At 34.9% G+C, this 21,202-nt stretch overlaps 1 protein-coding gene across 4 annotated transcripts in view; it reads left to right on the top strand.

The window, feature by feature from the left end:
* Positions 1-248: 248 nt before the first annotated feature.
* COG6 (component of oligomeric golgi complex 6) overlaps positions 249-21,202 on the top strand; it is a 138,961-nt gene continuing 118,007 nt past the window's right edge. For 2 of the 4 annotated variants that reach the window (XM_032150736.2, XM_032150735.2), the window contains exons 1-4: positions 249-466; positions 3,959-4,102; positions 5,406-5,477; positions 10,720-10,778. In XM_032150736.2, the coding sequence (XP_032006627.2) occupies positions 314-466; positions 3,959-4,102; positions 5,406-5,477; positions 10,720-10,778 (428 nt within the window). In that variant the 5' untranslated portion in view covers positions 249-313. Of the gene's footprint in view, positions 467-3,958; positions 4,103-4,739; positions 4,935-5,405; positions 5,478-10,719; positions 10,779-21,202 lie in introns of those variants that run through there. The other 2 variants (XM_032150734.2, XM_032150737.1) reach the window with 2 other exon arrangements.

The raw sequence follows: 21,202 nt of genomic DNA on the forward strand, positions 1-21,202 counted from the left end.
TATGCCAGGCATAAGTCTTGGTATATTTTACATATTACATTTGATTGTCATCTAATTAGCTCAGAAGGTCGCAGATTCATAATTCCAAAGTCCTCTCTAATCCTATAAATTTTCTCCTCCTACCTGAGGGTCTTGTCCCGCCCCCCACATCTTCTCCACCCCTCACGCTTCTGGAAGCCCAAGCAGGGTTACCCGGCGGAGACTTCCGGGGCCGATACGCATGCGCGGCCGATCTGCACATGCGCAATACTCGCGCTGCCGCCGCCGTCGCTGCCAGGCTGAGGTGGCAGCAGGGGGCAGGACGCGCAGCGCTATGGCCGAGGGCAGCGGGGAAGTGGTCGCAGTGTCTGCGGCCGGGGCTGCCAACGGCCTCAACAATGGGGCAGGCGGGATCTCGGCGACGACCAGCAACCCGCTGTCGCGCAAGCTGCATAAGATCCTGGAGACGCAACTGGACAACGATAAGGTAACCGGGGCTGGTGGGGCCGGAGTCACAGGTTCCCGCGGGGCAGAGCCGGGCCAGGGGCGGCGTCTGTCAGGGACCCACCGCGGTCTCCCTCGTCCCGGCAGCAGAAGGACCGCGAGTGACCCCAGACCTGCGGGCTCCGCTGCTCTGCGGGCGCCGGCGAGGGTGAGAAGGGGGAGCCCCAGCAACCTCCGGAAAAGCAAAGGGGTTTCCAGGGCGTTCTCTCCACCTGAAAAGGTGCCCTGAAGGCTCTCTGGATGGGATTGGTGAACGGTGGCGCCTCGAGAAGTGTCCTCCAAACACCCCCGGAGGCATTTGGCTGTGTGAGCTGGGAGAGAGGAGGAGAGCATAAGACTGGATAGGAAATAGATGCAGAAGAGCAGATTCCAAGATAAGGCAGCGCGAATGGGGGTCGGGAGACCAAGAGAGCAGTGGTAGGGATAAGGATGCGTTTCCACCGACAAGTGACAACAATTGCAATAATTTGCAGCGCGAAAGAACTACCTTTGCCCGTGGCTGAAATGAACTCATATCTACTAGTTTTTGTTATGAGCCAAGCGCTAAGATTTGTGGGCTCAGGCTGTATTTCTTTAGAAGATAAACTGACCGCATGCTCTCCCAAGTACCTCCTGAAACTTAAGTTGGACTTTACAGCTCCTCACATACCCAGCCATCTCTTCTGTCTCTGTGAGTCGCTAGGTAAATTGGTCATGGCAGTGTAACATAAAGAAGAACATATGTCAAAGTTAGAGAGTTTTATAGGTGAATATGTAGGTAATTGAAAATAAGCTGTCGATAACAATTTGACTCCGATATGTAAAAAAATAACATTGCAATGTAATGAATAAGAAATTAGGGCTCTGGGGGCTACCACTTATTAGATAGAACCACTAAATGTGTGCATTATTATTTAAGTCCCTTCACTAATCTCAGCTTCTGTTTAGGAATTAGGAATACTGCTAGTAACTTTCTCATGGTTGTTATTTGAGGACTCAGTGAGAGACTCCAGGTAAAGTCCTTTGCAAAGAGCCTGGCACTTACTGTTTCTTAACAAATATTAATTTTATCATAAAATTTATGTAGTGTTTAATGTGTCTCATATTGATATTTATTGTATCATTTAAGACTGCTACTTGCTCTGATATAGATAACATGGCCTTTTTTTTTTTTTTTTTTTTTGACAGAGTTTTGCTCTTGTTGCCCAGGCTGGAGTGCAATGGCGCAATCTCGGCTCACCGCAACCTCTGCCTCCCGGGTTCAAGCGATTCGCCTGCCTCAGCCTCCCGAGTAGCTGGGATTACAGGCATGTGTCACCACGCCCGGCTAATTTTGTATGTTTAGTAGAGACGGGGTTTCTCCATGTTGGTCAGGCTGGTCTCGAACTCCTGACCTCAGGTGATCTGCACACCTCAGCCTCCCAAAGTGTTGGGGTTACAAGGCGTGAGCCACTGCGCCCGGCCACATGACCTTCTTTTTACCGTGAGGAAAATAAAGCATGGAGAGAGTGCAGCTAGGTTGTCATATAACTAGTAACTGGTGGAACTGTAATTTGCATCTGAGTCTGTGATTTTGTTTATTCAGCATTACTGATTACTTCTTTGAACCAGACCTTAGGACATTTCAAGGCTATAGTCAAAAGAAACTGCTTCACTTTATGGGTTTTTTTTTTTTTTTCTGTACGGTAAGTAAGTATTTACAGTTGTAAACATATTTTTGCTTCCTCCGAAATACTAAATTGAATTTATATAAATAGCTTTACTATTTTTGTCAGTCCAGCCAATATTTCAAAATAACAAACAGAAACATGAAAGGGTAAGCCTACTAGAATATACAGTAGTGGAGGTATAGAAATGTATGTCTGCAGAATTTAGGGTACTATGGGGATGTCCTGGGCTTGGTTCTCTGCTCTGTCTTCCATTCATGTTCTCTCTGTAAGAAAAATCATGTACTTTCATGGTTTTAAGTAGCAAAAAGCGTGATTACTCTCAAATTTATAACTCTGTTTCTGACATCTAGTGAGCTCCAGATTTTAGTTGTCTATACTATACCTCCAGTTGGATACTGATTGATGTCATAGAACTTAACATGGGCGGAACTCTTGATTTTTCCCTAAACTGGTTCCACTCTCACTAAAGAACATCATCATTTACCCAGTCAAGCAAGAAGCATATGAATAATTTTGGATTCTTGTCAACTTTTTTTTTTTTTGCATCTCCTATCAAATCCACAAACATATCCTATAGGTTCTACTTTGAAAAATATTTTTGGAATATCTTTTTTTTTTTTTTTTTGAGACCAAGTCTCACTCTGTCGCCCAGGCTAGAGTCCAATGGAGAGAACACGGCCTTACTGTAGCCTTGATCTTGCTGGCTTAAGCGATCCTTCTGCCACAGCCTCCCAGGTAGCTGGGTCCGCAGGCACATGACACCATACCTGGCTAATTTTTTAATTTTTTTGTAGAGATAGGGGTCTCACTATGTTACCCAGGTTGGTCTTGAACTGGCATCAAACTATCCTCCCAACTTGACCTCCCAAACTGCTGGGATTACAGGTGTAAGCCACCGTGCCATGTTTTGGAATATCTCTTTTTCATTTTTGCTACTGCCATCTTGATCTAAGCCACTATCAAACCATACTTGGATTATTTTAGTTTTTTCTCTTACCTACCTCCTTTCTTGTATCCCTCTACCATTCATTTTCCTTACAAAGTTGGAATAAACTTTTATAAATATAAATCGTATTACATTACTCCCCTGCCTAAAATCGTAATGATTTCTCATAACTTCAGTCATAGTGGCCTTCCTTCTACCACTTTAGGGTCTTTGTACTCATTGTTTGCTCTGTCTGTGGAAGGCTTTGTCCCCATGACTGGCTGTTGCCTACCACTGAGGCCTCAGTTCAAAGTCACCTCAGAGAGGCCTTCCCCTTTAAGTTTCTCCAAGTTCTACTTCCAGTTATTCAGTTTCTAGCCTGGAGGATTCCAGTACTTATTCTTAAATAGATTGTCCCAGAGATAATTAATGTGTACATTATATATGTGTCAACTAGGTATACACAAGTAAGTATGCATGTATATATTCCTTTTAAATTTTTAACTGTTGGTATTATAACTGTTTCTATGCCTTGATGTTTCACTTAACATATCTCAAAGCTTATACTACGTAAGTGCACAAAGATTTTTTTTTGTAAATAGGTATATCATAATTTATTTAAGCAATCCCTTTTAGATGGACATTTATATTATTTCTAGTCTTTGCAATTCCAAACAATTCTGCAGTGAATAATCTTGTATATATAACACTGTACACAAGTAAGTATACCCTTATTGTGTTCTGGAAATAAGCATGCTTCAGTAATTTGAAGGTCATTCAATATTTTTTGGATTGTTTAATAAAAAATAATTTGAAAATGATTTCATTACATTTTGTCTTGAGATTAGGAAACCATTTAAAAATTAGTTCCAGTAACTGTCTTCTGTTACCAATTGTATAGGAGATGTTAGAAGCTCTCAAGGCACTTTCAACCTTTTTTGTTGAAAATAGTCTGCGGACTCGAAGAAATTTACGTGGAGATATTGAACGTAGAAGTTTAGCCATCAATGAAGAATTTGTAAGCATTTTCAAGGAAGTGAAGGAGGTATGTAAACTCTTTTCATTTAGCATATATTGAAAACTTACTATTATGCCTGGCTCTGTGCTAAGTATTTTTTTGAATTAGGTTGATATATTTGCTATTTGTATACTATGCCCAAATAGAAAACTTAGCTAATTTCTCTTGCTGCATCTGGGTCTTTATTTGTATTAATGTGATTTATGAATCTGTGACTTCCACAAATATTAATTCTTAGAAAGTTAACATTGTTCTAGAAGATTATCTTAGGAATTTTAGCTTTTTTAACAAAAAAATTAACATTTCCCTGAATGGCTTTCCAATAGAAATATCCCCTCATTGCATAAACCTCTCTTGGATAGCAACTTCTCTACTGGAGATTAATTAGAATTGAGTTACTTTTACTATATCCTAAAATATGAAAATTTCAGATTAAGATCAGTAACTTCAATGTATTAATAATGATTCATCATACTTGAGAGTGTAGTCCACTCACCATAGAGTGAAAATAAATTTTATTTATATTATATCTTTATTATGTAATATTTTATTAACTGTTTTAATACATTGTAATATTAATATATTTCTATGTGAGTTATGGAAGTGTTGTACATGGTTTCAATGAATGTTCAATAAAAATAGGTTGTTTTTAACACCTTGATAGGTTTTTATTGACTGAAGACTAATAATTTGGAAAGGAATTAAAAAAAAAAAGTTACATTACGGACGGAATCTTGCTATGTTGCCTAGGCTGGAGTGTAGTGGCTGTTCCCAGGCTTGATCATAGTACACTACAGCATCGAACTCCTGGGCTCATGCAATTCTCCCACCTCAGTCTCCCAAGTAACTGGGACTACAGGTGCGTGCCACCATGCCTGGCTCTTTTAAACAACATTTCGTACTAAAAGGAACAGTCTTACCAGTATCAGAAAGCAAAGATGCTATCTGAGACTATTGGATACATGTCAAAAGGACTTTGGAGCTAATGTGAAGAGGATTCTTCTACTGGCCAAACATAGGACTATTTGAACATCAATAAGAATAACTGCAATTGAATAACACTAGCAATAAAGGGATACTCAGTTTTATAAAGCATTTGCCGTTTTCCTGCGGTCATATTCTCTAAAAGGAATGGACTATTTTCTTTACATTTTTTCTAACACTAGATATTATTCTTTTTAATCATTTCCAATTTTAAATATGGGATCTCTTCTCATGCCTTGACCAAAAAAATAAAAAATTATGTAACTAAAATAAGGATTTAGCTAAGAGAAGAGAATCTTCTTCTTACTGTATATATGATGTTTGATGTTACTTTTCTCCTTTTCAGGAACTTGAAAGCATAAGCGAAGATGTTCAAGCAATGAGCAACTGTTGTCAAGATATGACAAGTCGCCTACAGGTATTATATAATGGCTAGATTTTGGCATAGTTCCTGCTATAAACTTTCAAAAATTATTAGGTCAACAAAATGTGTAGATATCTAATCCATAATGCCCTGTAGGAAATTTGGGTATAAATATAATCCTTATTTTTAAAAATTGTAGCTATCTTTGTGTTTCTTTGGATATGATTTATTAATATTGTTCAATTAACTTCAGAGCATTTATATTTTGGTCTAGCCAATACAGAGCTAACTACGTAGAATTTTGATAAATCTTTCAATTCCGTAATATTCTAGAAATCTAGGAGTAATGATTTTTTTTAGTAAGAAGCCTTAGGAATAATTTCACACTAAAGCTGTGCCTGATAAAGACCCAGCTTAATTCTGATTTATGCATAACCTTAAAAAAATTCTGGGAAAATATGTATACTTTTAGGTCTTTGAATGACAGCAATCCTAAACTTATAATTTGGCAGCAGAATCAGCATTTGACTTAATTACCCTCATTCATCTAATTTTGGAATAGTACATAGAACAGTTTCCTCCTAAGGGCCAATCATGATTATGTCTACTACCTTCACATTTTAACAGCGAGCTTGTATCTCTAAGTGTCTCTTGGAACGATTGACATCAACAGTGATTCTAGGAAGAATCATTAATGCATATTCTACAGATTAATCACAGGCTACTTGCATCGTCAGTTTGCAGGACTAGTTAATTTCTTGTTTCTCTAAAATTTTATCTTTTCTGGTCTTGTCTAAATTTTGATATTCTTACTAATCTATCAGATATTATTGGCATGTTTATTGTCTCTTAGTCCAATATTTAGATATTTGTTAATTTGACAATATTTAAATAATTATATAATATATACTAATTATTAATGGCCATTTCACATTTTTGGCATATATTTACTTTATTCCTTAGTGGTTGATTTTGTTTGACCCTTCTTTTTCTTTAACTTTATTTCCTTTTCTCCTCTTTTAACTTCCATGACGTAAGGGCTTTTCTCAAATTATACTTTATAAGGTTTTCTATATTGTACTTTTGTGTTTTTTCAGTAACATTATGCTTTGTTATATCGGACTACTCAGTTTCTGATTTTTAGTGGTAGTATCTCTTATTTTTTAATTTGTATCCTTAATTATGTTTTTATACTTTTCATCATAGAGAGTTTTAAATATAAAAAGATCATAGTATTTCTATTTGTGCTATTTTTCAAGCAGTTTGTAAATGTTTTAAATTACAACCAAAGGGTCTCTTTCTGTTTTGTCCTTTGTATTTTTTTTTTTTTTTTTTTTTTTTTTGAGACAGAGTCTCGCTCTAACCTCAGCGGCGTGATCTCGGCTCACAGCAACTTCCACCTTCTGAGTTCAAGCAGTTATGCCTCAGCCTCCCAAGTAGCTGGGATTACAGGCGCCTGACACTGTGCTGGCTAATTTTTGTGTTTTTAGTAGAGATAGGATTTCGCCATGTTGTCCAGGGTGGTCTGGAACTCCTGACCTCAAGTGATCCGCCTGCCTGGGCCTTCCGAAGTGCTGGGATTACAGACATGAGCCACCATGCCCGGCCAGTCCTTTATATTTTCTTTGTACCCACCTCACATCCTATTTTTTCTTCTACAGTGGCATGGGCCTATTTTCTTTCTTTATTCAGATCAACTTTATTGAGGAATAATTTATGAACGGTAATAAACTGCATTCATTCAAAGTGTTCAAATTGATAGGCTTGACAGTTTTATATGCCTATGAAACAACAACTATAATCAAGATACAGAACATTTTTATCACATATAAAAGATTCCCTCATAGCTTTGTGATTGAATATTTAAAAATATTTGATACTGCCTGTTGTTTACATTTGTTTTTGATCCACATATCATTTCTAATAGTAGGAGGTCCATGATTTTGAAAGTTTTGTTTATTCCTTAAAATTTTGCTTAAAGCTAATTTATTTGGATATATCGCTATTGGAATTCTAATAGTATACATTCATAATATCAACTCTAATGCTTTTAAGTTATTCATAAAGAAAAGTGTTTCTTAGAGTATCCTCACTCTCCCGTTTTCTTATAGAATGTTGTTATAATGATTCATTTAATTATTTAATATTTTCTGAAATGCTTTGACTATGTTACCTTTTAGAAATTATTAGAAAACATTTAAAAATGTAATCAGTCATTTTATATATGTTAATGTTTATTCCTTTGTGGTTTTCCTTGGATAAATTACATTTAGATGCATATGTGTATTATTAATTCAAAAATAGTCATCTTTAACATTTAAGAGAAATGGAGATTGAGGTTAGTCTTCATTAATATTATTAAATATTACTTTGGAATTCTTATCATAGTTTATAAATGAAAAAATCAGGAAATATGCAAAAAAATTTGCAAATTCTTATTCTATAACATTGTGCTAAAGTATCATATTTCATTGATTAATAAATGGTGTTGATTTTAAGGTGCACCCTCAATAATGACTAGACTAAAAAGCTAGTAAATGTTTTTTGATGTTGATTTTGTGAAGCATTCTTTTTTTCAGAAATATTAAAATGTAAATATATCTTTGACTTGAGGGGACACTATATTTTAAAAATTGCATAAGGCAAGACTGTACAAGGGTGGAAATGGAACTTTAGCATTTAAGAAGTATGAGCATTTGAAGAACTTATTGGCAGTCTAATAATTCTAAAAGAGTACCTTGGGAGCTATCATGTTGAGCTCCATTCCTTAAAAGTCAGTGAAATGGCTGGGCGTGGTGGCTCACACCTGTAATCTCAGCATTTTGGGAGGCTGAGGCAGAAGGATCCTTTGTGACCAGCCTGGGCAACATAGCAAGATCCCATGTCTACCAAAAACTTTTAATAAGTTAGCCAGGCGTGGTGGCACATGCCTATAGTCCCAGCTATTCTAGAGGCTTAGATGGGAGGATTGCTTGGGCCTAGGAGGTCAAGGCTGCAGTGACTCAGGATTGCACCACCATACTCCAGGCTGGGTGACAGAGTGAGACCCTGTGTCTTTAAAAAAATAAATAAATAAATAAGGGATATGCAGAATTATCTAGGTTCAAATCGTTTTCTTAAAAAATCTATTTCCTGCAAATCAAAACCACAATGAGATACCATCTTACACCAGTTAGAATGGCCATCATTAAAAAGTCAGGAAACAACAGGTGCTGGAGAGGATGTGGAGAAATAGGAACACTTTTACACTGTTGGTGGGACTGTAAACTAGTTCAACCATTGTGGAAGTCAGTGTGGCGATTCCTCAGGGATCTAGAACTAGAAATACCATTTGACCCAGCCATCTCATTACTGGGTATATACCCAAAGGACTATGAATCATGCTGCTATAAAGACACATGCACACATATGTTTATTGGCGGCACTATTCACAATAGCAAAGACTTGGAACCAACCCAAATGTCAGACAACGATAGACTGGATTAAGAAAATGTGGCACATATACACCATGGAATACTATGCAGCCATAAAAAATGATGAGTTCATGTCCTTTGTAGGGACATGGATGAAACTGGAAATCATCATTCTCAGTAAACTATCGCAAGGTCAAAAAACCAGACACCGCATGTTCTCACTCATAGGTGGGAATTGAACAATGAGAACACATGGACACAGGAAGGGGAACATCACCCTCCAGGGACTGTTGTGGGGTGTGGGGAGGGGGGAGGGATAGCATTAGGAGATACATCTAATGCTAAATGGCGAGTTAATGGGTGCAGCACAACAACCTGGCACATGGATACATGTAAACAAACCTGCACATTGTGCACATGTACCCTAAAACTTAAAGTACAATAATAAAAAATAAAATAAAAAATAAAAACTACTAAGTGAGGCAGGACGACAATAATGTTCAAATCTTAAACTGATAAATCTCAGAGGACCCTCAGATATTATTTAACTGCGATTACAAACTTGATTAAATGTAGTTAAATGCATTAAAATTATTTGTCCTCCATTATGTCGCAGAAACTTATTAGGTGAATTCAGAAATCTAGCTTAGACATTATTAGCTATGTAATCTTGAGTTAGTCATTTATCTGTTCTAAAACTCTTTCACCATTAATAAACAATGTGAACAATGTCAAAAAAAAATCTATTTCCTGGTAACATACACTCAAAATAGCTTCATTTGAGGTGGCAATCAGGCTCTGTTATTGACAGCATACTTGGAAAGCAGTAAGACAGAGAATTTCCCTCACAGTCTGAAAACTGAGTTTGTAGAGGATTAGGCCTCTAAGAACCCAGAACTGGAGGTGTCTAGGTCTAAGGCAGCTCTAGAAAGAAACCTCAGCAGCAGAAGCTTGACTCTTTATTGTGGTATTCCAACATGAAAATGACCCAGTGTCTTCAGGTGTTTGCTCTGGTATTTTGTCTTTAACAGACTGACTCACCTTCTATTTTATGTGTTTTTCTCTAGTTTACTAATGACTTAATTTATGCATCTTTCTGGCTCATTTAATATTTCTTCAAGGCACAGAGCCTATTTCTTTACGTGCCTCATGACTACTTGCTTCTCTTCTTATTGTTTATTGCCTTATTTTTGTAAATATTCCCTAGTTCAGATATTTGAGAGAGAATCTCATTGTCTTTTGTTTAAAGCCACTTCATGAATGTTTTCTAATCTTGGATAAAATGCTTTTTTAATTGACTTTTCACTCTTGATCCTTTCAACTCTGGCTTAGGGAAGGGAGAATTGCTTAGAATGAAAGTTGGTTAGGAACAGCCTTGTGTCATTTAGATGGGGCTAGCTCTGATCCTCACCAAAAACTTATATGGCAGGTAGTTTGTATATTGCAACTTTCAAACTTTTACTTCCATCTTACACATTTCTATTGAGCTCCACACTAGCATTTCAGTGACTTAGTTAATAACCCCATGTAAAGGTCACATGGTATCTCACTTCAACATGTCCATACCTGAAGTCGTGTTCTTCGTTCTTAACTTGTTCTTCCAGTGCTTCTGTTGTACTGAAAAGCATCATGAACTATTAAGTTCCTTAGTCAGTATCTGGATACCTTTTTCTTTCTTGTAAGCCTTAGCATTATGTGTATATTAAGAACTGAATGTGTTCCTCCAGTGGATGAGCCTTGAAACATCTACGTATTTCATTTATTTGAGTTCCATAGAGTGATCTCATTTGTTTTAAGTCTAAATTTCAGTAAGTGGTAGTATTTGTTTTCTGAAATATAATAAAAGTGGAATTTACTTATGTTAGATATGTTTGTAATTTTAGGCAGCAAAGGAACAGACTCAAGATTTAATAGTAAAAACCACTAAGCTTCAATCTGAAAGGTAAGTTTTTCTTCATACAACCACCTTTTCAATAATTTGGAGATTGGAGTCAAAGAAAATTAAATATAACTCCAAATCAAAATTAAAGCAGAATAATAAAAAACATGGTTCATAAGGTCCTAAACTATTATATTACCCAATAGTAACTTAAGCATAAAGACAGTAGTTTAGGAGCATTAAACTTGATATTGAGGTTGAGAGATTATTCCTTCTTTGGAAGAGAGGTGATGATGTATCATTATTGTTTGCTGTGAAGTTCAGGAATGATTGCTTTTTAAAATGTAAATGTTTTCAGATTTTTAATAGTTTTATTACTTTTTTTTTCACAATCATTGTCTTTTATTTTTAAGCTATGATATATCCTCTCTGGTATAATTAAGAGTTAATTGTATAAATTCTCCTTGTAGTTTATACAATAGGTACACTATTGGTTGATTGAATGAATGAGTGAGTGAGTGAGTGAGTGAATAAAGGTGAATACAGTATGGATTTGTGTAATGTGTTGTGTTCAGTATTGCTAAAACTCATAGCAATTATGCTAAAACTCATTAACAATGCATTGCTCATGTGTGGAGTAGTATAGAGGGGGAGAAGCATTATATTATGATGCAGTATACTTGTCTCCTGCTCAGTAGTTGGGTACACACTTAAACCTTTTAGTATTCTAGGTATTTCATCAGTAATATGGAGATATTACCACTTTAACTGCTGATTTTGGGGTAGGTCGGTGTACTATACTATAGACCACAGGTCATCAAACTACGGCCACAGGCCAAATCCAGCTCACCACCTGCTTTTGTAAATGCAGCTTTATTGGAACACAGCTATGGTTGTGTTTACATACTGTCTATGGCTGCTTTTACGCTACTGCAATAGTGTTGTGTGGTTACAACAGAGACCATGTGTGGCCTACAAAGCCTAAAATATGTACTATCAAGATTTTTACAGAAAAAGTCTGTGACTCCTGATCCAACTAGTATTTTTTTGTAGCTCAGGTCAAGATCAATGGGTTGTAAATTATGATTTATCAATCATTACTACTATTTAAGTTGATCATAGCTAGCCTTAAAAATAAATTAGAATAAAATAAAATAGAAAATAGTTTGGGTAGCTGGGCATGGTGTTGCACACCTGAAGTCCCAGCTATTCTGGAGGTTGAGATGGGAAGATCATTTGAGCCCAGGAGTTAAAGGTTGCAGTGAGCTATGATAGTGCCACTGCACTCCAGCCTGAGTGGACAGAAGGAGACCCTGTCTCTAAAAAATAAATAAGTAAAAATAGTTTGAGTGAATATTATTTTGTGAAGCCTTTCTTTCAGTTTCGGTAATGGTTTTAAGTGGTTTAATATTATGAGTCATAGTCAAGAGTTTGAAAAACACTGCCCTAGACCAAAAATGGCAAGTACATGACCCCCAACTCCTTAGTTTTACATCCACTGATCTTGATATTCTTTTATCTTGAGCCCTTAATCCTTCTTAACACGATTCTCTTCAGACTAAGATTGATGAATGGGAAATTATAAAGAGTGCAGAGGTGTAAAGTTACTTGTGTAAAAGGATATCATGGGTCTTAGGGCTACAAAGGACTCAGATCAACTGGAATGATCCGTTGCAGTTAAAACGGTAACCAATGTAACTTTTCTGTCTTACAAAAATGTGGAGAAAATGTGACAAAATTAGCAAAATAAAATATATGTACCAATATCATCTAAAAAATACTATCTTTAATAGCACAAAACAAAACATTTTCTTTACGCATGTAGGAAGTACATTATTGGATATTGGAACATGTACCTTATCTTAGACCTGTGGCTTTCAAACCATAGTTCATTGAACCTCAGGGTTTCTTTGCAAGATGTAGAAGGATAATGGAGTTTTAGAGGTCAGATTCTCTCACCATAATTTTAGTGAGAGCAATTTCACTTTTACTTGTTTAATATATTAGGATTCCATGTAAGATTTTATTTGAAAAAAGAGTTTGACAGCAGGAAAATATAAAAATATTGCACAATTTTAAGACTAGTTGAAAGGTAGAATACTATATAAAATAGTCTCTTGATTTTATTCCTCATGCCAGAGAAAAATCTTAAAAAATACTAAGTATCACAGCTTTATAAAAGCTTAATCATAATTTCATGCATTTAATCCCCATTTTGTTTACTAACTACCTTCTCTTTCACTAAAATCCACTTTTACCCATTTTGTGATTTCTACAAGCCAAAATGAGAGCAAGTTGATGTTGTCCTCAGATTTATAGAATTGCAAATTGCCTGTATAGAAATTAAATTTAGGAAGTCTGGCCTTAAATTCCCTTTTATCTTGTTGATATTGTCATTCTGTATTTTATAGCTGGATAAATGGTCATACCCCCCCGCAGTGGTGGTTAATTACTTGATGTTGACCTATAAGTCAGTTTCTAGTACTTTTCAGAGCACCTTCAATCCAATCCTTTTGTGTTTAACATTTAATCAAAGACTTTAGTATATGTATAGACAATTTACTTGGAAAATTGTGAATGACACAAAGTATGGAATGTTAAGTGTAAGGTATCAACAGAATCAAGCTTTTAAGAAAAAGTGAGGCTGGACAAGAGGTGAATAGGATGATAAAGGGTCTCAAAAAATGATGGAGGGTTGAAAAAAACAGAATTGTTTATTTAGAAATATAAGACTAAGAGGGACACGATGGCTGTCTTCAAATATTTGATGATCTTTTCTGTTTTAAAAAAGGCTAAATTTTATTATGTATTGCTGCTGAGTTTGGAACTGAGTTTTAAAGGAGAAATTTAGGCAAATTTTGACTTATGATAAGCAAGAATTTTCTATCCCTTACAGTTTGAACAATGAGTTCTTCAAAGCTTTTTTTTTAAATCACTGGGAATATTTAGTTTGATGTTAGGTGTCATTGGAGCCGTCTTTTATTTCAGTTTTCCTTTCTGGTCTTTTACATTATGATTCATGTATCCACACCTTATCACAGTAAACATAAGAACCACCAAGGAGCTTGATAAAATGGCAAGTTTAGGCCTCCATCCTCAGAGAATCTGACTGAAAAAAGTAAACAACTGTTTTTTTTTTTTTATTAATGACTCAGTCAATCTTGATTTGGGCTCAGGATTCGGCCCTTTTAACAATATCCGAGGTATTTTTATGGAGTGGTCCAAAGACTATAATTTGAAAGACTTGGCCTTAGACAAAATATTACTCATATTTTTAATTTTTTGTGGAATGTCCCTCTTCCCTACCTTAATTCTCTCATCTCCTAACTGGTAAACTTTGAAAAAACATTTTAACTTTTTAAATGTTAAACTTTATATTTTGAGATAATTACAGATTCACATGCAGTTGTAAGAAACAAGGCCGGGCGCGGTGGTTCACGCCTGTAATCCCAGCACTTTGGGAGGCTGAGGCGGGCGGATCACAAGATCAGGAGATCGAGACCATCCTGGCTAATGCGGTAAAACCCCGTCTCTACTAAAAATACAAAAAAATTAGCCAGGCGTGGTGGCGGGTGCCTGTAGTCCCAGCTACTCGGGAGGCTGAGGCAGGAGAATGGCGTGAACCCGGGAGGCAGAGGTTGCAGTGAGCTGAGATCGTGCCACTGCACTCCAGCCTGGGTGACAGAGCGAGACTCCATCTCAAAAAAAAAAAAAAAAAAAAAAAGGAAAAGAAACAATACAGTGATCCAAGGTAGACCTTTACCTTGTCTCTGCCAAAGGTAACATTTTACAGAACTATAGTATGGTACCACAACTAGGATAATGACCTTGGTACTATCTACCTGTCTTATTCAGATTTTGCAGTTTTACTCATTGGCGTATTTATTTTTATACATTTTATCATTTGTAGATTCCTGAATGCGCCACCATAGTCATGATATAGTACAGTTCCATCACCACAAATAGTGTCCTATTGGTGAGTGGACAGTGGTGAGAAAAGTTGCAGACTAAGCCCATGTGAGAGATGGTTGACTCTGCAAAGCAGCCAGCTCTGTGAGGAAAGGCAGTGTTAAATTTCTTTATCAGAATTAAGCCTGTGCCTTCACCATAAAATTAGATTGCATTTTATAACAGTTCTTTTGAAAGAAAAGTTTCCTAGAAAAACACATTCCCTGTTAGAGACCTTGACGTTAATTTTTCTCTAAGTTAATGCTGAACACAAAAACAAGCATTACTTTAATTGAAAATTGTGACTAAAACTAAGAGGATAACAGATCGGTAATCCTGTATGCAAAGCCTATTTAAACTTTTCCTGTTCTCAGTTAAATCTTTTTGTTTTAATTTTTAGTGTAATATGTATTACAGTTGTTTGCAATTAATTGTTGATTTGATTGTCTCTTTTTCTCCTAAACTATGAGCTCCTTGAGAACAATGACAGTTTCTTATTCTCATTTTTGTATTTGCAGTGCCTGGTATTTTACAGATTCAATAAATAATTTTTGAGTAAATGAATATGGAAAGCAACTGTAATGTTAGGAAAGGAACATAAAGTGAAAACTGAAAAATAAGCATTGTATTGGAGCTTGTAATATGGGGCTCTAAATAATGTATATAGGAGACAATATTAGAACATTGTGCTTCTGTTCATGTATTCTCAAAACTATTTAAGCAAGGTTTATGTTTATTATTTTAGTAAGCCTATGGAAGTGTTTTGGCCTGATATGCTTTTGGGAAGTGAAAATTCATGACATTCTGGTATCCCAAGAGCTATAGGTATGATGTGCCAAGTGAACATTTGTGTGAATATATTTTAGGAAAATTGCAAGGCAGAAATTATGATAACAGGTCTCTGGGGGCTGGCAGGGAGTTGTTTTTTCATTTTAAAATATCTTTTTAACAAGAAACTTCATTAAATAAGCAGTTAGCTTTAGAAATAGAAATAATCTGGGATTATTTGAATAATATGATACTCTTATTCAGACAAATGTATAAATGATTTGAATATTTTTCCAAGTGAGTGAGAAGGAAGTCAGTCATCAGGACAGCTGAGATGCTCTAATAGATAAAGCTTAACGTAGAATTTTCTTCACAGGACTGCAGGTTAGCATTTCCCCTTAATAATTCATTGGTAGTCAGACGATGGGCTTCACTGGTAATCAGGAAAGACTATATGTACATGAACATACCTTTGTATTTTTTAAATACTACTGAAATCACTATTATATTTGTATTATCTCTTTAAAGGCCCACCAGCCAGATTTCTCTCTGGACTCAGAAAAATAATCTCTGAAGAATGTTTATGTGTGTGTATTTTTTTAAGTTCAGTGTGTTAAAATGGAAAGAATATAGGATTTAAGACAAAAACCTGAATTTTAATCGAAACCTTGGGTGAGAGATTATTAGATTTTTGATTTTGTACAGTTATTTCTTAACCTCCCTTAACCTAAGTTTCTATGTCTGAAAGAAGGAAGGGAATAATATCTGTGTCATGGGGTATTTGAGATAACTAAATGATTTACGTAAGTTGCTGAACACACTGCATGACATACATTAAAGACTGTAGCCCCTCCCTACTCCTCGCCTTTTATTGGACAAAGAAATCTATGTCACGCATCTTATTTCTATTTTTGCTCTGGCATCTAGGAAGCTTAGAGCTATTTTGTGCTTAATTGCAATAGCTTTCCTCAGATGTATTATTTACTTTCTCAGCCTTTCCCTTTATTTCTTACTATTTTAGTTTTTAATAGTTTTAATTTATTTTTATTGCATTGTAAACTACTTTAACTCAGGTTTTGAAATTGGTAGCATAAAAATATAAAACTTTATCTTGCATAAATGGTTTTATATTGCATGTAAAAATATATTACAGAAGCATATGTGGCACATTTTCTTTCATTACCTAATAAAAGGTTAGGGGAAAGCAGGGGAGCATCACATCTCCTTTCTTCTTTCTTCCTGTCTCATTTGTACATAGTAGCAACTATCCAAAAGAAAATATTGCCAGTGACATGCAGGGGCCTGACTCAGATAAGCTATAACAACTTTATTTCAGTCACACATATTGGACTGGAAATGAAAATTTGGGAGTAAGGCACAGTATGGCTTATCCATTTCTTGTGATATGCTCTAAGGGAAATAGTATGAGGAAAAATTTGGAACTAATCTTTGGTTTAAGTATTTTAAAAGTTGGGTTTGGAGATGGTGTGGATTTTTTTAAATGAAAATTTTGTCTGATCAAATTTTCCCGACCAATAAAAAAGAGCTTTTTTCCCTAACATTTTTCCCCACCAATACAAAAGAGCTTTTTTTTTCCTTCCTTTTTTTTTTTGTGGGCATGCTTCATTTAAAGTGGCTATTGCTGTTTATTTCCTGATTTAACTACATTTATCAACCAGGTAGACTTTTTCTACATTCTTATTCATTCTACCTGGAATTCCATTTCCCAAAATTAATTTGTCGAAAACTCATTTGTCCTTTGAGGTTCCCTGTTGTTTATGCCCATCATATATTTCAAAATATTTTACAAAACTTAAGAATTTTAGGCTATCGTGTGTATGTGTGTGTCACACATGCATGTACATGTTCCTTGAGAATGTATATATGTATGTACATATATATGTTTCAAAGAAAGTCTTGCTTACTTTAAAAAACTCTTCAGCTTATAGGAAATTTATTTCACCTTTGTACTTTACAGTTTTATTATATATTTTCCATGTTCAGCCAGGAACCTTTACTCAGTCACCAGAAAAAAAATTAATTAGTTCCTTCTTTGTATTCCCACAACACATTATTCTTCTAGCACTTATTTTCTGCCTTATAATTTCTAAACAGTTGCTGGACGTTATGGTCTTTGACTATTGTAACCAGATAGCAAAGGCAGTGTATTAATGCTCTTTGTACCCACTCCTTTCTACACAGAAAACTTATCAACTGAATATATCTACATGGTTACTTTAACATTTTAAATAGTTACTGCTGACATTGCCTGTTAATATTTGAGACTCTTATTTTATAAGAGTAATAGCAATTGTGCATATATACTTAACTAAATGTTATTAAGGAGTGGAAAGTATCAAGCTGGAAGAATGTATTAGATGCCTTTTAAGCTGTATTTTGTACAGTTATAATAATACATGTAATTGTAATTCAAAAGGTAGAATCTTTTTTGTTGTAAAAACATCTTTGTTGAGATATAATTCACATATCATAAAATTAAAGTATATAGTTTATTGGTTTTAGTATATTCAGAGTTGTGCAATCATCATTATGATCTGAGTTACAACATTTTCACCATCCCAGAAAAACTCGTGACTATTAGTAGTCATCTAGCCTTAGTGAACCATTAATCTACTTTCTGCCTCTCTAGATTTGCCTATTCTGAATCTTTCATGCAAATAAGATCATACAATATGTGGCCCTTTTTGACTAGCTTTTTCCACGTAGCATAAATGCTTTTAAGATTCATCCATGTTACTTTAACTTTTTTTTATGGCTGAATAGTATTCCATTGTATAGCAACACCACATTTTGTTCACCCGCTCACGAGTTGATAGACATTTGGGTTATTTCCACTATTTGACTATTGCGAATAATGCTGGCTGTAAATATTTGTTTACAAGTTTTTCTGTGGGCATGTTTTATTCCTAGAGAGGTATATATTTAGAGGTAGAATTGCTGAATCATATATGATAACTCTTTAAGTGTTTGAGGAACTGCCACACTGTTTTCCAAAGAAGCTGCACAGTTTTACATTTCCAAAAGCAACATATGAAGATTCCAATTTCTGTACATCTTTGTTTTTAATCTGTCATTTTGATGATAGCCATGCTACTGGGTGTGAAGTACTACTCATTGTGGTTTAGGTTTGCATTTTCCTAATGACTAATGATGTCAAGCATCTTTTTATTGCTTATTGGTATTTGCGTATTTTCTTTGGAGAAATGTCTATTTACGTCCTTTACCCATTTTTTATTTAGGTTATTTGTGTTTTTATTTATTGGTTGTAAAAGTTCTTTATATGTTCTAGATATAGGTTTGTTAGCAGATACATTATTTGCAACCATTTTCTCTCATTTTGTGGGTTATCTTCACTTTCATGATATCATTTATAGCACATTTTAAATTTTGATGTAGCTCAGTTTTATCTTTTTTGTCATTTGTATGTGCTTTATTTTTCAATATATTTTTGTATTGAAGTTATTTTATCTATTTGTTTTAAAATACTAAGATAAAAATTTAGAAATTTATCAGGTTTTAAAATCATGGCATGATACTGGAAATGCTGACAGGAAAACAACTTCATTACAGGATTTTATCTCTATTGAGTTTTAACCAGTCTTTCAAAAATGTTTAACTTTCAGTTTGATACTTTATAAAAACTTAAAGTGAAAAGTTTCTTCTTTTTTTCTATTTTAGAACCAAGAAAAATATTGTAGAAATACTTTTTCTTAAGGATTGTAATTGATGACCAGATTCTTTAAGATCCTGTCAAACAGGTTATTTCACTTATCTTTCCATCATATGAATTAGGTAAAAGGAATCTTTTAAGTGTAAAAAACTGCCTTTTCTTTCTTAAATTTTTTTGACATAATGTTAATATAAATCTATTGTATAAAATTTAAGGAAAACTAAAATCAGATATAACTCTACCACTCAGATAGAACCACAATTAATGTTTTGAAATATTTCCTTCCAGAGTGAGTGCGTGTGTATGTTGTTAATATTTTACTTTTTTCGCTTAATATTTTATGTTCATTTTCCTATGATTTTTTATTTCAAGAGGATCATTTTTGGAAGTGTCCTGAAATATAATGCCTAAATTTTTCTCGAAAAAGGTTATAACAATTTCTACTTCCATTCTGTCTATTTTGTTAAACCCTTATCAGCATTAGATATCATCTTTAAAAACTTTGCCAATATAGATGAAAAATATTATCACACCGTTTTATTTTTTATTTTTATTTTTAATTTATTTTTTAAATTATACTTTAAGTTCTAGGCTACATGTGTACAACGTGCAGGTTTGTTACATATGTATACATGTGCCATGTTGGTGTGCTGCACCCATTAACTCGTCATTTACATTAGGTATATCTCCAAATGCTATCCCTCCCCCCTCCCCCTACCCCACGACAGGCCCCGGTATCACACCATTTTAATTTACATGTCATCAAATAGTGATGAATGGACATATTTCTCATTTTGTTTTGCCATTTATATTTCTTTACTTTTTTTATTTTGTTTATATCTTATGTCCATTTAAAAAATTATTTTGAAATTATTTGGTGTAAGTGAACCTAGAAGTAGAATTAAGATATGAGAGAGAGAAGTTTTCAAGAAAAAGAAAAGTACCCCAAGATTCATAAATCATGTTCTGGGCTGATTTGAAGGAATCATGAAAATTAAGTAGTCTGTTTATTTTAAATACTTAGGCAATATATGACTGGACATACTGAAAATTGATGTACATGTGTTTATATACAATAATTCCCAACCTTGTCTATGGTTTTGCTTTGTGTGGTTTCCATTACTCATAGTCAACTGCAGTCTGAAAGTAATAAATGGAAAATTTCAGAAATAAACAATTTATAAACTTTAAATTATGTACCATTTTGAGAACATGATGAAATCTCAAGTGGTTGGCTCCCACTTTGGTGAGACATGAATCATCCCTTTTTCTAGTGTGTGATGCTGTATACACCACCACTCAGTAGTCACTTAGTAGCCGTCTCAGTTATCAGATTGAAAAACAGTACGTGTAGGGTTTGGTACCATCAGCAGTTTCAGGCATCCACTGGAGGGTCTTGGACTATATCCCCCGAGGATAAGGGGGGACAAATGTAATTACTTCTTAAAAATAAATGGGGATTCCTATAAATACTTTCTCGCAATTTTTTATACCTATGTAATGCCTTATGGATCATTTTATGTTAGTACGTATAGATCTACCTCAGTATTTTTCCATAGTATATATTTCACATATTATTTAACTTATTTATATAATATACAGTGATTGTACAAACATAATCCTATACTCTAGAAGTTATAATTTATATGTTTTATGTTAATATTTATCTCCTGTACTTTTTACTTAGATATTAAAAGCCCTCTAAAAGTTCCATATGTTGATGTAAAGTAAGGACAAGGTCTGTGTCATAAGTGCCTTTTGTCATACTTGTCTCTGGCATAGGCCTTATACACTGTAAGTCTCCAATAATGTTATTTGAATGAGTGAATATTCCCAAACCAAATCACTGGACCATCTAACAATAACTTCCTGTCAGAATGGTTGTGAAAATTTACCTGGAAAGAATACATGTGGTAAAACTAGAGTAATATGATAATAAAAAATATATTAGAATTTATTGTCACTACTTTTGTTTTTGAGAGAGTCTCGCTTTGTCACCCAGGCTGGAGTGCAGTGGCTTGATCTCGGCTCACTGCAAGCTCCGCCTCCTGGGTTCACGCCATTCTCCTGCCTCAGCCTC

Source organism: Hylobates moloch, unplaced genomic scaffold (genome assembly GCF_009828535.3).
Source record: "Hylobates moloch isolate HMO894 unplaced genomic scaffold, HMol_V3 SCAFFOLD_4, whole genome shotgun sequence".
NCBI lineage: Eukaryota > Metazoa > Chordata > Mammalia > Primates > Hylobatidae > Hylobates > Hylobates moloch.